Below are 20129 nucleotides of genomic sequence, written 5' to 3' on the forward strand. Positions count from 1 at the left end.
ATCCAAAGACAGACAATAGGAGACTGTCATGTGAATGTTGCTAGCTCATTCGCTGAGATCCAGATGGGAAATTTGAGCTCCTCAGACACAGTGTGTTTAGAACGTCTCACCTTTGAACCTGTTTCTGCATAACTGTTAACTACCTCAAACTGACACATAATCAGTACAGCATGCAAGGCACTGCAGAATACAACACAAAGAGAACTTTGTATAAAAATATAATTTATTAATTTCTACATAAGAAAAAACTTACAAAATATTCATACACAACATTATACATAACATTATCAATGACATTTGAAAGTAATCAATTTCATGTTCACTTGTATGTTCTCACATCCCTCACAGATGGTTATGTGCAACTGACCAGAGTTCACATTCTTATGTCCAGTTTGCACCATCAACCCCATCAGGCTACACTTAGTCTATCCTTCAGTGACAAATACTGTAAAAGGGTAAGAAAGAACAGAAAAACAAACATTAAGACAATTATTCTTCTGTCCACCCCTCATGTGCATAAAAAACACATCAGATATTTTAGTAATTTATTACCATTATTACAAAATTAAAAATCAGAAATTAAAGGTTTAAGGACAGCTACTGATAAAAAATTGACTTAACTATCTAGAATACATGTTGTTAAGCTTAAGTACTAGCTGAGCTGCAATCTGCAAACAGTTATCTGAACAGTAAATCTTACAATACATATATTTTTCTAAAATAAGTGCTTCCTATAATGTTGGCACCACTTAATAAATCCAGTCTTCCAGTCAAGGCAGTTCTATTACAGCAGGAGGCTGCAGCTGCTAAGTAAACGGAAGGAAGCATTTCATGTCCTTTTTTTTTTTTTGGCTCTTACCTTTTTCCTGCTGTCAATGGCTTGCTGCAACCAGAGCAGCTCCATGGTCAGTGTGTTTCTATGGAGACGCAGGGCCTCTTGGGTATGGGGCACCTCCTGGGCTGAGCAGCACTTTCGACGACCTGTAAGAAGGATTGCATATTTAAAATAACTCATAAGGCCTTTTTGATCAATTAATCAATCAATCAATCGTCTCATTTACACCTTTTTCTTTATATAGGAGAAGACAGATTTCTTGAACAGTGCAATATGTTGCAACCCTGTTATAAATATTATTCCAGGCTTGGTAATCTAATCTTTTTTCAAGCCCACTTTAGTCTCACAGAGATCGATGTGGTAACACTCAATCACTGGAATGCCCGAAGTAATTCCATGACGATAACAGCTGCATGGAAAATATTCTAAATAATGAAAACAAAATTTGTAGTGTTGAAAATTCAATTGGATTTAAGACACCCGTCACAAAACCATGTCAACGTTATTGTAAGTGTGGAGGGGGAAATTTGTTTTGTACACTGGTTTTACCTGGTACTACACTTCATAGAGTAGTTTGATGAAGCTGGAAAAAATGCAATATGGCAATCATATTGATATCTGATATCAAGCTAGCACTGTATGCCCCAACATGACACCACTGTATTTTGCAAAAGTTGGACATCACTTATAGATTAGTAATTTAAAAAATAGGATCGTTTGAGTACATAACAGCATGTTAATTTGCCTTATTTTACAATGAGCATGTTGCAGTCTGTTTGGTTTTGTGTGCAGTTTGTACCTTTATGAGAGGAACTGTTCATGTCTAACTCCAAACTGCTCCAGATGGTGGAGGACCTCCCTGTGCTCTCCATCACCTCTCCCTCTGCATTTCCCACAGTGCTCTGTTTCTGTTCCTCTTCATCCCAACTAACAGAGCAGCTGTGTACACAGTCATGTGAATCATCTCTCTCAGCTTCTTTTCTCTCCAACAAAACACAAAGATCTCCCGTCTTCTCTGATATGGATGATGATCTCAGGTGAACATTGACATCTAATCCTGGCCTTGAGGGCTGGATTGAGGAGATGCCAGGATGAAGACATGGGCCGCCCTGAAAATACATGGTGCACAAGCATTAAGAACAAAAAATAAACAAAACACAACACTTAAAGCACACTCCCACAACTGAAACTGTTATTTACAATGTCTGTGAAGCGAGGAATGGAGATGACTGTATCAGTCCACGTAAGATGATTCAGACTCCCGTCAATCTCCTTCACAATGTCCTCAAAGTTCTCACGCGCACGTCGAACCTCGCTTCTCATTAGGTATCCGCGTGCACATGCCTAGCGAAGAAAGAGAAGTAACCATAGTAACCTTGTCAGGGGATGCTTTACGTCAATTCTAACCACTAGCCGGCGTTAGCAGCTGTTTCCAAAAGTTAGCAAAGTAGCTAAAGAGACCATCCTTCTTAGAAAACCTCTGGTTGTAAATGTGTGGAGCTATCAAAAAGCAATTTGATGCTCTACTTTGTGAAAGCACGTAGTTTAGATGCGGTTGTCACCTGAAAACGTGAAACAATCTTCTCCAATTCACTTCTGTCCATTGCTATGGTTACATGACAGCGGTTCTGCTGAGCGGGAGTTGAACTCAAACCCGTTTATTCAGTTCCGGTGTCAAACTTGTAAATTAAAAGTTTGCGTTTGTGAAAAATGCCACATTAGTGTACGTTTTTTAATTTACCTCTATATATTTGTGTAAGTAAACCATTAAGAAATATGTAAAACAATTTAATTGTATCTTCAACTGTTATTATCAATGCAGTATTATATTTCGAAAAAGCGTTGGCGGAAGTGACCTTGTGTTTGAGTTCAATTTGCCATGTTGCTCCTAGACACACATAGCACTTTTCCCACTGAAGTGTTGTGCCACAGCTAGAAGAGAATGAGTGGCGGTTCAAATCAGAGAACTTTGTTCCAGACTTGGGGTGTCTCTGTGTCACAAAACAAACATGTTCAGCAGGGAAAAGGTGGTAAAAAGAACGCTGAAGTGCGCAAGCCAACCTCAAGCAACATTGCTCAGGTAGCTAAAAGACGTCCTCCTCAAAATCCTCTATGGACAGAAATTGGTAAAGAAACGCATGCACCAAAGAACCCAGCAAGAACAGAGGACGCTATACCTGAGTTTGAAGATGACGACGACGATGACCTGATGGTGGTCGCTGTTTATGAAGCTGAAAAGAGCCTGCAAGTGGATAATGCTAACTTCTTCCAAGATGAGAACAATGTAGTAGCAGAAAACGCAGCCCTTTCTTCTACCTCTTCAGGTGGGCAGATATATCCAGACTTTCCTGGATTCGACAGTTCCTCAGCTAAAGTATGGATATATCCCACCAACTATTCCATCAGGGAGTACCAGCTGAAGATCTCAGAGGCTGCCCTGTTTAAGAACACGCTTGTGTGTCTTCCTACTGGTCTGGGGAAAACCTTCATAGCCTCTGTGGTCATGTACAACTTCTACCGATGGTATCCAGCAGGAAAGATAGTTTTCATGGCTCCCACCAAACCTCTAGTGGCTCAGCAGATTGAGGCCTGTTATAAAGTGATGGGAATCCCCCAGGCACACATGGCTGAGCTGACAGGTAACAAGTTCATGACACAAAAACAATGACACGTATTCTTCCTCTTTTAGCCAATGTTAACAAGGTTTGCCTCAACTAATTCATAGGCAGCACAGCAGCAAAGCATAGACAAGAGGTGTGGCGGTCCAAGCGTGTCTTCTTCCTCACCCCTCAGGTCATGATGAATGACCTGTCCAGAGACACCTGCCCAGCCAAGCAGATCAAGTGTGTGGTGATTGATGAAGCTCACAAGGCGTTGGGCAACCATGCGTACTGTCAGGTGTGCAAATTTTTCACAAATTGTTAAAGGGTTTCTAGATTTTTGCTTAAATGTGCACTCTATTGGGATGACAGGTAGATTATATTATCATAAAGGATTTTATTGGCAGGGCTCTTTATTAGTTGACTAGATTACATGAATATAGCAGTAACATTGAACCTTTTCTTTTTTCAGGTGATCAGACAGCTCAGCAGTCAGACTCTGCAGTTCCGCGTCCTGGCTCTTAGTGCCACTCCAGGAGGAGATACAAAGGTGAGAAGAATGAATTGCTGTATGAACTAATGTGATTTAAATATGAATTGTCCCTGAATTTCTTTTCAAATCTCTCTTCCCTGATATCATCCTTTCAGTCGGTGCAGTCTGTGATCTCCAATTTGCTTATATCCCATATTGAGCTACGTTCAGACGAGTGCCCGGACATCCAGGCTCATTCCCATCAGCGCAATGTAGAGAAAGTGGTGGTTCCTCTGGGTGAGGCCCTTTCTGCTCATCAGGCACGCTACTTGCAGGTAGGCACATGCAATGCTTTGTTCAATGCCACATCTTCTCTGGTAAGGTTGGATTTCTCACTGATATACTGAATTGAATCAGTTCAGATTTAGTTAAATATCCAGTTAGATTTAATATCAGTTTAGTTTATTTTTTTTTCCATGAGCTCACATTTAAAAGGCTAGTTTTACACTTAAACTTCATTATTGTAGCTTGCTGTGTTTGGCTCCACTTAGTTGATCACATCACAAATTTTGGGTGTTTTGCTGCCATCATGTGGTTTGTTGTTAGCTTGATTCTGTTGTAAAACCTCAGCTGAAATCCTTTTCTCCACATCACATCTTTCTCTTGGGTGTTTGGTTCTTCCCGGGCCAATTATTATCAAAATGACTGATTTGCCTTGAAAGCATCATCCTGTTGCACTCAAAGGTCAAGCTTTCAGTGTTTGGTAGACTACATAATTAATGATTATTTATGGGCAGCACCTGCTGTCTTCTTGGCACGGGTTGGCTCAGTGTCTGTATACTGCTTTATGATTCATTTGCATCATCTGGCTGGACATCTGGAATGTGACACCTGCATTTGAAAATTTGGACCTGTGTGTTCCAGCTGTATAAGTCTTCTTATGTGTGTTCTCTCTGATTTTCTTTTTTTTTTTTTAATCTTCATTAGCTTTAACATTATTAACTGTCTCTTCATATTACCCCCGACTGGAAGACATCTGCAACCTGCTTGTTAACCTTCATTTTCCTCTGTCAAAAAGAGGGTGGCACCATATTCAGTGTAAAATGAGCATTACCGCAGTCATGCAGGCAAAACTGCTGAGTAAATCAAAAAAATGAACCAGTCATGCAGACAGGTGTTTTTTTTAGTTCAGTTATATTTTCTTTTTTTCTTCAGTTTTTGACACATTTTTATTGCAGAGCAGCCAGTATTAATCTTTATTACCCCTGAAGTTGCCCCCTTATTATGGTTTGGATTAAGCATGGATGGCGGCTTTATAGACAGAGAGAGCATTGTCAGTGAACATCTGTGCTGCTGTGTTCAAGCTTCCGCTGAGTCTGTTCATCGTAAATTTTACACTTTTTTGTGAAGATGGTAACTGACAGTGCAATCTAGGGTTTAAATTGATTTTAATGGATGAAAAAAAAAATGTTAAATATACTTGATATGAATCAGGATTTAACACAAGTTGCTTTCACCTTTGTGTCAGTTGCAAAATGTAACCAGGCAATGCCTTCATTACTATCTACTGTATTGTATAGTAAGTTGCACCTTAGCGTGTCTGTGTTTGTGTCCCCTTTGCAAGGGATCATCATGTTACTGTGCTTCAGTAACTTGGCACCATCTCCTGTTGTGAAGTGGATTAAGTTGTACATTTCAAAACTATCTAGGGTGCGGTGTCTTGGTTTGATGAAAAGGAAGGAGTAACCTTTGGAGGTTTTCTGTAGTAACAATAGTTGTTATCTGATACAAACAGATGGCACAGCCTTTACCATTAGTGATCATCAAGAGATAAAAGTAATGTCCAGTGTAGTTTTAAAATATTCAGATATGTCCTTTTCAATTATCTTTATACATTGACACTTCTGGACCTTTCCACAGTGTCATTAATTAAAAAAATCCTTTTGAGCTGTTGTGTTGTGTAAAGCAGTTTAAGTGAAATCTCAAAAGACAGGAGACAAGCACATTTTTATTGAACAAAGAAAACCACAGTAGCGTATGTTTGTCGCACTTGATTTTTTCACAGTACATCACATTTTTGCAAAACACTAGAAAAGAAAGGGGAAAAACAACAACAAAAAAGTAATAGCCAGACTCTTAAAGGGAAAATCAACTTACACGTATAATGGCTTTTTAAGTGTTGACACACTTTAATGTTACTATAATTAAATTTTAAAAATAAATTCTTTGGATTTAGATGCCTTGATGTCAACCAAACTGAGTTACATCAAGACCGGGCAACCTCCCAACCCAGTACTACAGTTATTTACTAAATAAAACTGGCTAGCTTCCTTCCAGTTGGGACTGAATTTAGCTTTCATTTTCCACACATTCAATAAGCGTCAACTGTTTGCCTTAGCATTTCTTAAGACACTCCTCTCGGTTAAAAAAATAAAAATAAAAACAGATCTCTCTAGAGTGATGATTTAGCTAGTTCACTTCCAGTTATATTTCACTGGCACCCCAGTGGTAAATGTACATGTCCAGAGCAGAATCATCTCCTGTTAGCACCAGGCCAAGCTGGCATTATAACTTGTTTTATTTTAATGCATCGCACTGGCAAGTTTAATTTTAAAATATAGCTAAAATTAGCTTACAAATCTCCCTGACTTAAAAGACTCATCTTAATTGGTGATAAAACATACAGTTTAAACTAAAACAGAATTTATCTTTCTTATATTTTTAAAACTATAATCACAGTAGATATTCTCTGTGCACTATTTATTTTCTTGCTTGCATTGTCTCTACTCAGCAGCAGTAGTGTTTGCAATACATTAACGAATGCTTACTAACATTGACACAGAGTAGCAAGTAGAAAGAGCATGACAGAAGTACACTGGTAAATACTCTTGTGTAAACAAGTGTGGTGAAACATGAGGAATGCATAACTTTGCATCACTGACACTAAAGAGAAACAACTGTATGTAATCTGTTGTACTTTTTGATTGTCATTCAGCACTGTAATCAGAGTTTTTAGCATTTGGTTTGAAGGAGTGTGATGCCTGTAGTTGTACATTCATTCACAAACACATAAACATCTAATGTTCATAATTACTTGTTTCTTTTAAGCTAGAGTCACAATTTATGTTGCAGTTTTTATGTTTGAAGTCTCTAGTTCTGGTCTGGATAATGTCTATTGGACAGGGATTTGAAGCCTGCTGCATATCCCCCTCCCCTTAGTCCAAAGCATTAGCAACTTAACACACCCTTTGGTTGGGTTAGGCTAGTGGCCCATAAATTGGCTTGATGATTGGTCTTCTAATAAATATCGCACCTTCTGTTGACACATAATATGAAGTGTGACTTACAACATGTAGTGAATCATGTAATAAAGAAAGAGAGGAGCAACAATATCAAGTTACAGAGCGACAATGTCCCTCACATGACTAGACATTATGGCTGTGCAACAGACAAGCAGCATAGTAAGGCTGCATGTCCATTGTAAGCTTGGTCATGAATGAGCAGACAGCTGCATGTTTCTGACAAAACAATTAGAACTATCTAAATTTTCAGCAAGAGGGCACTGTGCTCAGGAAAGTTGTTAGCTATCTCAAAGCAGGAGGTGAATGTGGTGCACCATATGGCAGAGGGTAGTTCAGTTCTGTATCTTGTGTGTGAAACGAAACAAAGAATTTATCTAAAATGAACACAGAAGAAAAGTCACTGAGTAAAAATCACTAAAGTAATGACTTAGCTTTTTTTTCTCTCTTTGTTTAAATCAAAACTCATCAGCTCTGGAGTGTGCTGGGCTGGTGTTCATTTCAGGTAGAGATGGGGACTACAGATGATGTTGGACCTGAGGCTGTGGCTGAGCTGGGGCAGTGTTAAGAGTGTGAGGCTCAGGGGTCACTGGTAGGATACCATGTTTCTGTTAGCGTGGCTCTAGGAACCAGATCTCATTCTGACGGTTGCTGTGTGCAGGATTGGTGTAGCCAGCCACGATGAATGAATCGTTGACACACACACCTGGAGAGTCTAGCAGCTCAGCCATGGTGTTGATCTGATTAATGATGGTCACTTCATTGGTGGGACCCGTAAAGCCCCTGGAAAATGGAGAATAGTAGGGGGAAGGAAAAACAATGTAAATTCTACTGATCACCAATGAACATGGTCATTGTTATCTGTTAGTGTTGAGTTTATTCAGAATTGTTTCATTCCTTGCTAACCTTGTGTACACAGTAGTGGCAGGCCAGACCTCTATGACAATCTCATTGTCATAAGGTTGTGGAGGCTGAGCCTGGTGCTCAAGGGGAAGGAAATATGCCACAGTGACATCATTGGAAATCACAGAATGGTTTTCATCTGTGCGCACCACTGTCACAATGGGCAGTGTCATGCCAAGGTAGTTACCTGCATGAAGAAAATAGAAACTCCTGTTATCATTTTTAACATATAATCTTTTGGCTTGGATACTTTAGGAAATTAAATATAGGATGAAGCAGAAACTTAAAAGCCTATAACCTGTTTGTGTAAGCTAAATGCTACTTTCTTTTTGGACTCACCTGTGGAGTTCTGTTGGCAGATGTATCTCATTATCCTCATGAAACCATAGCAAATGCTCTGTTCATATGTGTCCTCACGCATTGTTATACAAGCCCAGTGGCCCTTTTCATAGTGACGTTTCTCATATAGCAGCTCTCCACACTGAAAAATAAATAGCAATTTGAAATATAAAATTAAAGCACACACAATAGAAAAATAACTCAGTGATTTACCATAAGCCAGGTGCTTTCACTGGGAAAAAAAAATAAAAATGTATGTATGTGTATATGTATGTATGTATATATATATATATATATATATATCTTAGGGCTGTCAAAAATAACGCGTTAACGGATGTTGAGAATAACGGATGTTGAGAAGCTGGCTTGGCTCTATGGATGGACTTGAGAATAAACACAGCTTTAATGAAGCAACCCATGGATGTCACCTCTGTGGAGAGTGAGGGTGTTTTAACACACACTCTTTTCCCAGTGAGAGGGTTCCATCCCACGCTTTTACCCCATTCTTTTTAAACTTGCGACAGCCCAGCTGCGTTTTGCACCAACATGTCTGCTCTAGTGGCTCTCTGGTCGTCTCTGTTTGCAACTGCTGTCGGTGATCATCTAATCGGCTTTTCTTTTGTTGCGTTTGTTTATTGTTCTGCTGAGGAAACTAGCGGTTCATGGTTCACATATTTACCCCTAAGTGTTGTTTTTGGCAGGACCTTCTCTAACACAGTGGCTGACGAAAGGGTGTAGCTGTAGAAAGGATTTATATTTCAGCTATGCAGGGGCGGGTCTAGAAAAGATCTGATGGGTGCCAGGCAGGAGCACTGACCAGGAAAAAAGTGAAGGAAAACTTGTAACAGCCAATGATCTATTTTAATCAACAGTTGTTTACTTTGGGTGATACTGCAGTAGGACTTTTATCACTTGCTGCACAAACACTCACACTTCAATGATAAAAGGAAAAACCTCTTTTTATCCAGATCATCAATTTTGTCAGAGTTTTTTTTATCAGTGTTGTCTGTTTAACTTCAGTTGTCACATCTGGTGGTTTTTTAACAGAAAATATCACCATCATCACATGGTTGGTGAGATGATGACATATGAATTCTGTATTATGATCTAGGACATGGTAGAGATGATTTGGAACAACATCTAGAAGTACATTACATGCTGCATTCATTGACCATCGGACCTCTGATGTTTACCCAAGAGACGGTCAGTTAACAGCAAATATTTATAGCATATATATTATAAATAATGGCATCTGCAGCTCAGATGTGTGAGCTGGGGTTTGCATGATCCAAACTTACTACTATTTCACATGACACTGAAAACTGCTCTAAGAATAAGGCATCATGATTGTCCTTTGTTTGACTGGAGTCTGCAGCAAAGTTCTAATGAACTAATTAGCTCCCATTAAACCAATTAGCCCTCTTTATTTATATGGGCCCCAAAGGAGTTTAAACAGCTTGGGTGACATGATCATTTAGCCAGAAGAAAAGAAATTGCTGACCCACACACAAATATAAGATCTGTACAAATGCTATAGGTATCCCCCCCCCCCCCGAAAAAAGAAAAACAAAACAAAGTACAAAGTTACTCATTTATTTTTCCTAGTTTAGTTACTTAATTCAAAACCTCAAACACACATAGACTCATTAACTTTAATGAGCAAGTTTTGGTTGGTGCTGAATATGCAGAATATCCAATTCTGATATTGTAATGTTAATTCTATTTGGTTGAGCACACAACATTTGTTGACTGCACTTTAAAGGTTGAGCTGTATTTGTAGGTAGGTGTAGTCATTAGTGCAGATACCCATGGTTCATTCAAATGAGGTCACCAATTTTATAGCTTTTGTTTTTTGTTATGACAAGAATGACAGCTTACAGAAAGGCAGGGTAATATGAGCTCAAGTTATATAGATTAAGTGTTCTAGTAAAAATCAGACTGATACCTTCTCTTTGCGTGTGAGGAGCTTAAAAGGGACATGTTCTCTGAGACTGCGTCCTTGGTTGTTGCTACTTAGCTGTTGAATAGGCTCTGCCATATCTGTCAAAGCAGAAAAATAAAACATTAGTTGGGAAGTTTCAGACATAGTCCAGAATAATTGTGTGTTGACACAAATGAAAATATCTGTAAGATGTACACAGATGGCTTAAACTTTCTTTTTTTTATTTATAGGTAAACTAGTATACTAGGAGTATACTGTAACAAAAGTAAATATAATTTCTTGTTATTGTCCTGGGTTCACATTTTTAGGAAATTAAAATAGATTCCATATAAGCAGTTTTCAAATATTTCCCACAACTACTCACACTGTACTCCTCCATCTTATCTGTATAAAATCTCCTCTCTTAGAGTAATCTGATGGCTGGATGTGGATTGTTTTGAGTACTTATGTACTGTGCCAGGATGCTCCAGGCAGTAATGTCTTTTAGAATTGATGGAGAGAACATTGTTTAAGGCTGACCATGGCCAGGTATAACCTGGTACTGGCAAAGTCTCTACACTAGTCAATGGTTTTGAAACACTTTTTGTTATCCCCAAATTCTTTAATGGAATTTTACAGTATTTCATGGATCTACTTTATAGTTAAATCCCCCTTTGGGCTTTGAATTAGAAAATCACCTTATATCCATCTCAGGAATTCAAACGTGCTACACACAAATATTCTAATTTTGCCACAAATGCTAAAATGAATTTAGTATTGACGTTAATTATTATAACCAAAAAGGGCAAGGTAGCAGTTAATCCTCAAAGTTGTCACTAAACCAAGCATCAAGAACCTAAACACACAAATTCCTAAAGATAACGAATCAGTCATGTCAGAATAAACAATGGTGTTACATTCAGTTGTTTAGCTGTCAAATACATGGTACTCATGTTGAGCCCGTCCCAGTCACATTTTAATCAGTCGATGCTATGAAGGACAACTGGGTCAGAGGGATCTTTGGTATTTGGCTGATCAATCATTTGACAAACAAATCTATGGACTGTGAGTCTGCGTGCGACACAAGAGTTGAGATTTCAGCAGTATGACGGTTTTATCAGAAAATCTGATGCAATCAAAGTGACCAGTTAGGAGGAGAAAGCTCAGCAAGGACAATGAATGTTCTACAATCGACCCACATCCGTTAGTGTGTGTGTGTGGTTTTAATCACAAATATTGGAGGGAAAAAACCCAGGCACATACTACACTGTATGTGCATACAAGTAGTCATTAATTCTATAGAAGCGTGTCCAGTGCTGCTCAGTGCTGATGCAAAACAGTCGCCTCAATCAACCCACGCATCTGATTTTGTATCTGAGGTTTCTTATCAGTACAGAGCTCTTGTTGTGTCCTACTTTCAGTCTCTGTTCCTGTTTTAAAAACCTGATTCTTTAGATTTTTTTCCGTTTAAAACATATCCACAATTCTGAAAAATTCTTTTCATACTAACACTTTTTTTTTAATCAGTAGGCCTATTACTTTCAGGGTCTTAAACATTTTCTGAATAGGATAACATGCAAAAAAATGTTTATATGGCTTTTCAATATGAATTGCAAGAAATACGGATAGTTTAGTGGAAGAGTAAAGTATTTTGTGGCATTATATTATTTAAAAACCTTCAATAAGATAGACCTACTACAGCCATTTTGCTTCAGTGAAATTGCCAAGTGGGTGTTAATTTTTCTTTGTCACGCTTTTTACAAGACGTCATTTAACATTGAGACATGCTCAGTGTGGTACTTACAGAATAATAAATCAGGAAGCAAATAATGGTGGGAACAGAAGACACACGAGCTCATTTTTAACACAAAATAGAAAAATGTCATCATTGTTATAACAGTGTAGCGAAAAGATCAACATGAAATGTGACGTGCTGTTTAATTGGCTCCTTGTGGCCTAAAACTTTGGAAGAGAATATATTTGCATGCTAGAAATCCTTTAAGCGCCCTCATCATTTGATACTATCTGCTTCTGTGACCTCCTTTTACAATGAAATGACTCCTGGTGACTTTGTCTCCTGCATGAAAATTATATGGTATATAAAGACCTTTTAAACAGTGCCAGCAGGATGAACAGCAAGAGTTAAAATGTATAAAATGGTATGGATGGCTTTCAAACGCCTTCTTACTCTGGCAACAATTTTAAATAAAATAAAGCCTTTAGAATTTTATTCTTTCTTTTTTACTGCTCTTAACCGTAAAAGCAAATTTCTAATGTCTGGAAAAATGCAACATAAGAATTAGTCTGATCACACATGTTAACAGGATATATGTAGGATTTAAGTATTTCAAGTGATAAGAAAACATCTTACTATAAAAGAAAGTAATGGGGGCTTGATGCAGTACAAAAAAATATGTTGCAAAAATTACTTTATTTTGTTTAGAGCAAATAAAGGATGGCAGGTGAAGCTCATCCATGACTGTGGATATATCAGATATTGATGCAAATTTAACCAAAATATCCAGACAAGCAGATAAAAAAAATATATGGTGCAAAAAAATAACACAAGCGTGCACACTCTGATTGCTTACTCCATTCTCACACAGTTTTATTGTGACATTATCCACACTGTGCTCAGAAACTGGCAGAATAATCTGGTCTGTCTGGTGCACACATTTTTGTTCTCACGTCCAAACTCTGTGAGCGACATTTAGAAAATGTCATCTACATTGCAAGTGTAAAAAGGGATTATGACAAGGAGAGCTTCCCACCTTACCCCACTCCATCTGACTCTATCCCAATTAGAGCAAAGGAGTTTACTGTGGCCTTGGACTACGTCTTTAGCTACAATGTTGTAGTGCAGCCACAACCTCAGTACCAGTGCAAGGGAAGTAGCTAATCCCCTCTGAGCCCCAACAAGTGATTTTGTTTCAAGTCCTCAATTAGCGCTGTGTGTCTGACGACAGAGTGATGTGGACGTGTCAGTCTCTGTTACTGGATTCCCAGGGGGACTGCCTTGGTGCATTCAAAATCATATTGAATGCTCAACAGGGAGTAACATGTAGCCAGAGCTTCATGTAAAGCTTGTTTATGCTTCCATGTAGGACTGTTGCAGCAGCTAAGTCAGTGTGAGAATTATACCTGTGCATTAAGTGTCTACAATTAGACTGACAAAACAACAGCTGACAGAGGGACTATGTGCCACTCTGTTGAGCTTCTTATGCTTCAAACAATTGTAACAGACAGCTGGAGTTACTAAATCTAACTCCTGTTCTTTAAGTACTTGGTTACTAGAAGTGTGGACATTTCTTGATTCTGTATCTTGATGAAGAAGTGCATTGCTATATTACATTAACTGTCTTAGAATGCAGAAGTAAAAGTTACATGTGGATTCAGTGTCCTGCTAACGTTACAGTAATATGTTGGGTGATATAGCAGAAGAACACAGCTCAGTAGCAAATAATAAAACTATCCAAGTTTTTTCAAAGCAGACATCTGGCCTGAAAATGTTTTTTTACATGACATGTGGTGTGAAGAGTCTGTTTGCAAAAATGAAATACTTTGGTAATGGTAATACAAGCAACATGAGGAACTGAGATAGCTGCCCTCACACAGACATAATATCTGCGGTCGTAAGGAACAGAACCAGTCCAATTTATCAGCCACAAACTGTCAAGTTTCCTTCAGCTCTGATAAAAGGATGAGAATCGCCAAATCAGTGGCAACTTTCATAACTAAGTATATAAAAACTTATTTTATTGTAAGGAACCCTGGGGTTAAAGAGGAACCCTGTTAAAGACCTTAGATCAGTTATTTAAGCACTCATCACAAATATAATTTTACAGAAATGGCTACCTACATTCTGCAGCCTAAATAAAGCCCAGATAAACTGAATAAATCTAAATGAGTTGTTTTCATATATTTGCGCATTTCTGTAGTTACTGACTCCTACACAACATCCAGTATGTACAGTATTTAAGTGGGTTACTCAGACCTGATACTGAAAAGATGCAAACAGTAGTCTGATTTTAGAAGCAGTAAATAAAAAGACACTTCAGGGCAATTTGACTGAATATATTCATTTATATAAGAGGTGGAGCTGAATAGTAAACTGAGGATGCAAGGCACTGTGATGAACTTTTTGGATGCATCAAATTCTTAAACAAACCAAATTAATTTTACAAGCTAGACCAGCGAAGATTCAAGAGAAGTAGTTTGAAGACAATGGTGTGTACTTGGTCTGCATTTGGACTGGTTGCGCCTTGAAAATGAGAAAACAGCACATAGTCACACAGGTAAATAATAACATATGATGTTATAATTATAACAAGCCTGTTACATTTTACATTCAGTCTCACATGACCATCCTTTGAGCTAAGAAGTATGCATCACTAAAAACAGCACGATAGGCAGACCAGTTGTACCTGTTGCGGTCTGTGTCACCATGAAATATAATTAAATTTCAGGCTACGGGGTTTTTCTGCAGAGACACTGTAGACTGTCAATATAACACGGGAGTTTACAACAAAATTTAGGGTCTAATGACCCTAGTATACACAGAAAACCCACTGGTTATTGACAAGATATAAAAATTTAAGTTTTATATCCGAAACTGAATTGTAATGCTAAAGCAGGAAATAAAATGTGGAAAGTAGCTTATCTCAATGGGTCCTTTGTTCAGCTCTGTTTATCTAAGATCTGTTATTAGCAATGGTTTCGAAAGTTAAGTTCAAGAGCGCTGTTGTTGTCTCCTGGTACGCACATCTGGCTTTTCCTCATAGAATCAAACTCGTCATGTATCAGTAAATAAAAGTTTTTATTTTTAATATGAAAGGTTAACAATATTTAGTAGTTAAAACTGTCCAGTTCCTCTTCAGATTTAATAGAAAGACCTTACATGAAAAATAGAGCGTTCAGAGATCTTATAACGTGTGTCCTCATTTTTTGCTGTACTCGCGCGGCCTGAAGGACTTATCCACATGTTTTAGTTAGTCAGACGCTGGATTGGTCTACAGGAGCAAATCAGAAACAGTTTAACCTCAAGCCCTCCAGACCATATTCCAGAAAACTTGCTATTATGTCATGCACAGGAACATATGGACCACCAACTGGGTTAAGTGTGGATCCTACCTTTCTGTTAATCTGTCATATTTCTGCTCCAATCTAGTGAGTGGATAAACAAAGAAACAAGTCTTCTCCACTTCCCTTGTTGTTACTTCAAATACTATTTCGCTATGTGACTTAATGTTACAGATTTGTGTAGATTTTCCTCTGCATTCTTCAGCAAAACAAAGCAGTTCATCTAATGAAACCAACAGTAATGATTCGATTTTTAAAAAGCTCGTCTCATATAGAGCTTCAGAGATGTCATATTCCTTAATATGTGATAGAATTGGCTTTAACTATTAACCTTGCAAGGCCATTTGTGTGATAACGATGGCAGGCACTGTGGTCTGTTTTTTTTTCTTTTTTTTTTTTTTTTAACCTGATGCTGAACAAAATAAAAGATCACTGTGGGTTATATTGATATTTTCAAATGACAGCATAACTACATCATTACTACTCTATTATGAGACCCCTACTGCATTATTCTGTTATTACAGTATTAAATTTATATTATTTTGCCTGACTGAATTTGCTGACAAACTGCCTTGCAGTTCATATTTTCATTATCTGTAAAGTGCCATCTTATATAGTAATTTGGTGCTTGTTTATTTTACATTAAGTGAAACCTGTGGATTTGTTGTTACAACTTAAAATGTCAGCAAATGACAATGGACATTTTAGATGTGGGCCAAAGAAATACATCTACAACATTTTATGAATTATTGGAATCTTTTTCAAAGAATAAAATTAACCTTTTAATCTACAATTAAATGTTAATATATTTTAAAGTTTATATATATTATATATATATATTTTAAATACTTTAATCTCATGACGTCCCTCCAGAAACCCCTACAGTGCTATGACCATGCTGTTCACACCAGTATTATGTAGTTCAGTGTTCTAACACAGCTTAATCCTTCAAATCACAACTTATCTCCATGTTATGTGATTTACTTATTCGTTGTTGTACTCCAAAGATAAATACGTTTTTTCTTTATTGCATTTACTTAAAAACAAACAAGCATAGATGAAGCATATGGTTGCCTGAAGCGTAGGGAATGTCCTGGCAGGAACTGGTTTGTCTATGTGCCTTACTGGAAATTAGGTCAATGTACACGGTGGAAGCCTAGAGAAAGTTGAGTACCCTAACTCAAGTTAAATAAGTCAACAGTTTTTTTGTCTCCCCCCTCTTAACTTTACACTCTAAAGAAGACTAGTCAAAAAGTCAGGACAGTTTAAGCCACCTTTCTGACCAACAATGTAAACAAAGTGAGTTGGCCTGTCGCGTTATTTTTTCTCATATCTACTATTCTTATTATTTACTTCTTTTTTTACCTTCGGAAACTTCCACTTGGTGTCCCCTCGCCACCTCCTGCCAGTAATGAAGCAGTCGGTCTGAATTTTCGTCTTCCTCCATGGTTTCTACTTCTTCTTCAAGACTAGCATTACCCGAGTCTGATAGCTGGTCCTCGGAGAAGGACTCCAGGTCCTCCAGTGTGATCATCCCGTGTCGGTCGATGCCGCCGCCGTCGCCGCCACCACCGCCGCCGCCGCCGCCACTCATCTGGCAGCCGCCTCGGTCCATTATTCTTTGTACGACTATCTATGTGCCCACCGAGGGGGGGAAATAAAAAAAACTTCTAAGGGTTGGTCTATTGGCTAAACTCGGTTGTAAATTTTCCTTCAATTGATGCTTCGCTGAAGTTCCTATCTTTTTCCTTCCTTCCTTTCTTTCTTCTCACCGCCGTGCTCGGTTTGTCCGGATTAGGAGAATCGCTACTTTCTGGTCAACAAACCACGCGCAACTAGTCTACCAACGTATTTAGTCATGGTTACATACGCTGTCTTATATCTGACTTAAACGAGTCTTAGTCTTGAGCTGGGAGCACTTTAAATTCGCTGGAAAACAAGAATGGTGGAGGTCCCTTCGCCCGTGCGGAGCTGCGTGACACTTCGAAGCCGAAGGTGAAAGCAATGTTTATGAGGGAGGGCCACAAGGACACGTGACGCTGCAGGCTCCAACTGCCCCGCCTCCTCGCGCTGTCCGAGATAATAAAGACCCGAGACCCCCTGCCCGGGGATCGGCAGTTCACCCAACAGTAAATTATGAGGATTCAAGTCGGCAGCGACGATGAAAGAAGGCACTTGATGTGTAGAATGAATCTTTAACATATATTTTCCAAAAACTCTTTTTCAGTATTTATGTTCTGATATAAACCCAGGTGCAGATTTAGGTTTTTGTGTTTTTAATATTCTTATTTTCACTGTCAGACGCTTTATGATATTTAACAGTAGCAGCAGATTAACCATCTTTTGTTCAGTCCCACTTTTGTGAGAATAATTAGCAATAAAATATGTAAGACATGAAAAAGAGAAAAGATGATTAAGTTCTAAATTAATTTAATACAAGTTTCTAAATTGCAACAAAGAAAATGTTTAGAACATTATTTATGAAAGATTATTTTTACATTAATCTAAATATTTATGACAGATGATGAGAAAAAAAAATCTCAGAAGATTATAAACAAACTTGAACTTCATCGCTAGGGGACAGCCTAGGCAGGATTTCCTCTGATCTGTGTCAGTGCAACAGCCAGCCACCATGCTGTACCCTTCAGCAGGCACGTAGCGAGACTATTATATAATCTACTATAGTGTGTGTCTGACACACACTGACAACACACTACAAGGAGGTGGACCTCAAGGGCCCCCTCCGTGGCTGTATCTACTACCAATGGGTTTTCTCAGTAATTGCTTTCATGTGTATTCATTATAAATGGTCACAGCCAAACTAATTCTGCAATTTAAGTCACAACAGCACCTTTGCAGCAACAGTATGATTGATTTTCACAATTTGGACCTACTTTTACTCATTTGAGCAAACCAACTTAAACTTATGACATTTACAAATTTCTGTGATTTTTTAAAGGCAAGCTTTACAATGCTGGCACAACACGAAGTCTATCCCATTGTTGACACGCAGGTGTGAGAGTTGAGCTTAGCATAGGCTTGTTATTAATAGCTGCAAGAGACAGGCTTTTTCCCCTCATTCCTCTCCTCACTTAGCTCAACGAGCCTTAGCCAATCAACTGCTTTGCAAGACTGAGCATGCTCAGTCTGTCTTCTAAATGGTTATTTGGCCTGTCTCCATTCGTTACCTTTCTTTTCCTCTTTGTTTTAATCAACCTTGCTGAAAAGTGTTTGTGAAAACATACTAATTTTACTCATTCCTAAATCAGAAACTGGCTCATTGTCAGCATTTTAATTAAAAGCCAAATATGTTTTATTTTTATAACTGTATTTTAGAGGAACTTAAACACTCAATTAAGTTCATACTATCTAATGGAAAAACTTTAATAACAAGCATAAACTGTTGAAGGATTTGTTTTATTTAGTGTATCTTTGTTCTTACTTTATAAAACAACTGTTTACAATTATTGGCTCTTACATTTTGAACAGAACTGATAGCCAAATGCCAAAACAGATTGCTGCAAGTGAGAGCAAGTGGTGGAGGGAATGATGATACAGGTTTAAATCAAAATGGTCACCACTTTACTGGAATAGCAGTTAAAGTGTTACACAGTTTTCTTTTTGCACATTTTCTTGTTTTGTTCCACTTCCCAACAAGGCAAAAACAGTGACCTCACTAATCTGGTTCTGTGTAATCTCATAATCTGGACCTGACCACCGTGTACGTATTTCCACATTGGGCTCCACCTGTCTGTCAACCGTCTACAGAGAGCTGGGGGGGTCAGAGGACTCTAACCATGCAGTGGCTGTATGAGGCAGCAAAAATAGCACTCTTGTAAAAAGAAATAGGGAGCTTGAAGAGTTCTCTGTAAAAACCTTTTGCCAAAAACGTATTGATACCCATGCTTATTGATATCTTAACTCAATACTAAATTTGATTTGTAGATTATTATTTAAGTATTGATTTTTTTTTTGACAACACCTGTTAGAATGATTATTTTTGTCATCCCATGTCAGCGTTTGCGAAATCAGCCTTTGACATGTTTAGGTCTGATGTTGAAATCGGACTGTTTACAGATATCAATTAGCTGTTCTCACCTGCCCTTAATTCTCGATACGTGAAGTGTAGTGGTTCTGTGGAAGTGTCACAACAGCATATGAATCTGAGAGCCAATTTAATGTTCCTGCCTCCACACCTGTTCAGACAGATTTCCACCAGGCCTTGGCTAAGTCAGACTAATCACAACCATTATGGTATTGCATGATAATGCAGATAAGCATAACTGAAGCAACCACTTGGTACATTATGCCACACATTTTCTTATGAAGCTGTCAAATTCTGCCAAGAGGAATTTTGGATTGTCTTTGGATAGGTCAAAAGTGAACTGAGATGCTCCAGACTAATTTGCAAGTGGGCATTCATCTGGACTTGCAAAATGTAGTTTTGCAACATGTTAAAAAATTCAATTGGCATTCAGTATCTGTGAAAAGTTTGGACACACCTACCCATTTATTTTTAATGTATAGGTGTAAATGGGTGAATATTAACAAATGGACTGAAATTGGCAAGACAAAGCATGAAATATCTTCATTTAGACCCATGTTTGTGCAATGAAATGAAAGTCAGTGTAAAGTCCAAAGTCATTTATCTTTTAAATGCTTGTTTCACTACACTAAATTT

At 38.1% G+C, this 20129-nt stretch overlaps 3 protein-coding genes across 4 annotated transcripts in view; 1 reads left to right on the forward strand and 2 right to left on the reverse strand.

Annotated features, from left to right (window-relative positions):
* Positions 1-211: 211 nt before the first annotated feature.
* iqcc (IQ motif containing C) lies at positions 212-2489 on the reverse strand. Its single transcript, XM_041972152.1, has 5 exons — positions 2398-2489; positions 2036-2179; positions 1635-1944; positions 860-981; positions 212-445 (listed from the first exon to the last, which is right to left on the reverse strand). Exons 1-5 carry the CDS (start codon positions 2437-2439, stop codon positions 410-412), a joined length of 654 nt encoding a protein of 217 aa, XP_041828086.1. The 5' UTR covers positions 2440-2489; the 3' UTR covers positions 212-409.
* A 226-nt stretch (positions 2490-2715) lies between these two features.
* The window catches only part of fancm (FA complementation group M), a 37345-nt gene continuing 19931 nt past the window's right edge, over positions 2716-20129 (forward strand). For both annotated transcript variants that reach the window (XM_041972260.1, XM_041972259.1), the window contains exons 1-4: positions 2716-3474; positions 3561-3733; positions 3908-3985; positions 4084-4242. In XM_041972260.1, the coding sequence (XP_041828194.1) occupies positions 2778-3474; positions 3561-3733; positions 3908-3985; positions 4084-4242 (1107 nt within the window). In that variant the 5' untranslated portion in view covers positions 2716-2777. The remainder of the gene's footprint in view (positions 3475-3560; positions 3734-3907; positions 3986-4083; positions 4243-20129) is intronic.
* Positions 5898-17438, reverse strand: soul3 (heme-binding protein soul3). The gene is made up of 5 exons (XM_041972264.1): positions 16814-17438; positions 10394-10488; positions 8449-8590; positions 8113-8296; positions 5898-7989 (listed from the first exon to the last, which is right to left on the reverse strand). The coding sequence occupies exons 1-5, from the start codon at positions 17061-17063 to the stop codon at positions 7818-7820; spliced, it is 843 nt and encodes a 280-aa protein (XP_041828198.1). The 5' UTR covers positions 17064-17438; the 3' UTR covers positions 5898-7817.

Source organism: Melanotaenia boesemani, chromosome 20 (genome assembly GCF_017639745.1).
Source record: "Melanotaenia boesemani isolate fMelBoe1 chromosome 20, fMelBoe1.pri, whole genome shotgun sequence".
Taxonomy (NCBI): Eukaryota; Metazoa; Chordata; class Actinopteri; order Atheriniformes; family Melanotaeniidae; genus Melanotaenia; species Melanotaenia boesemani.

Bases quoted from the DNA above. Each gene is read 5' to 3' on its own strand.
- soul3 (XM_041972264.1), bottom strand. From the start codon at position 17,063: ATGGACCGAGGCGGCTGCCAGATGAGTGGCGGCGGCGGCGGCGGTGGT. The intron at 10,489-16,813 runs GTAAAAAAAGAA...CTGCTTTGACAG, and splicing joins CCAAGTGGAAGTTTCCGAAG to ATATGGCAGAGCCTATTCAA. The intron at 8,591-10,393 runs GTATCAGTCTGA...TTTATTTTTCAG, and splicing joins TCCTCACACGCAAAGAGAAG to TGTGGAGAGCTGCTATATGA.
- iqcc (XM_041972152.1), bottom strand. From the start codon at position 2,439: ATGGACAGAAGTGAATTGGAGAAGATTGTTTCACGTTTTCAG. The intron at 2,180-2,397 runs GTGACAACCGCA...TTTCTTCGCTAG, and splicing joins AGATTGTTTCACGTTTTCAG to GCATGTGCACGCGGATACCT. The intron at 1,945-2,035 runs GTAAATAACAGT...ATGTATTTTCAG, and splicing joins TTCCTCGCTTCACAGACATT to GGCGGCCCATGTCTTCATCC.